The 584-nt window shown below is 33.2% G+C and overlaps 1 protein-coding gene across 1 annotated transcript in view; it reads right to left on the bottom strand.

The window, feature by feature from the left end:
• Nucleotides 1–584, bottom strand: part of Dpp10 (Dipeptidyl peptidase 10) — a gene marked incomplete in the record, with an annotated part of 51,478 nt that overhangs the window by 26,580 nt on the left and 24,314 nt on the right. Inside the window, 1 exon segment of the mRNA XM_067051460.1 lies at nt 105–325. Coding sequence (XP_066907561.1) covers nt 105–325 — 221 coding nt within the window.

Raw genomic sequence — 584 nt, 5'->3', positions numbered from 1 at the left:
GCCGCTCCCCAGACTTCACAGCCGTACATCAGCAGTGGCCTGAGGATTGTTTTAAATATAATTATTTCAGAATAAATAAATGAGATAAAGTTAGTTGTACTTACACCCTATCGTTGGCCCAGGCGAGGATTTTAGACACAGAGTAAGGTCCATGACTGAGGGGGATGTTTCTCTTTTTAGGAATATTTACTGAAACGACGTGCCTGAAGAAGCCTGAATTCCCGTCTCTCACTGGGCTTAATGTCAAGTAGGTGTTGCCATCTGGAGAGAAGATTGGTGGACCAGGCGTGTCTACCCAACCTTTCATGTCACTGTATCTTTGAGTCTATTGAACAAATATTATTATAAAATATTTTCATAATTATCAATATATTATTAATAATAGTGAATGAATAATATTGATTAATATACAGCCGTATTAATTAATGCACCTCCAACAATCTTCATCCATACTTATAATGTACAATTTAACTCATTTATCTTTAACATAATTTTTTTTTTAAATATTTATTTATTGCTATTTACAACTGTACATTATAATACATTTAGTAAATCTGATCTAAATTAAATTGGAGTGTTACAGG

This window comes from Halyomorpha halys, unplaced genomic scaffold, assembly GCF_000696795.3.
Source record: "Halyomorpha halys isolate HHAL.00 unplaced genomic scaffold, Hhal_1.1 Scaffold468.1, whole genome shotgun sequence".
NCBI classification, from domain to species: domain Eukaryota; kingdom Metazoa; phylum Arthropoda; class Insecta; order Hemiptera; family Pentatomidae; genus Halyomorpha; species Halyomorpha halys.
This window is presented reverse-complemented; position numbering and strand designations above follow the sequence as displayed.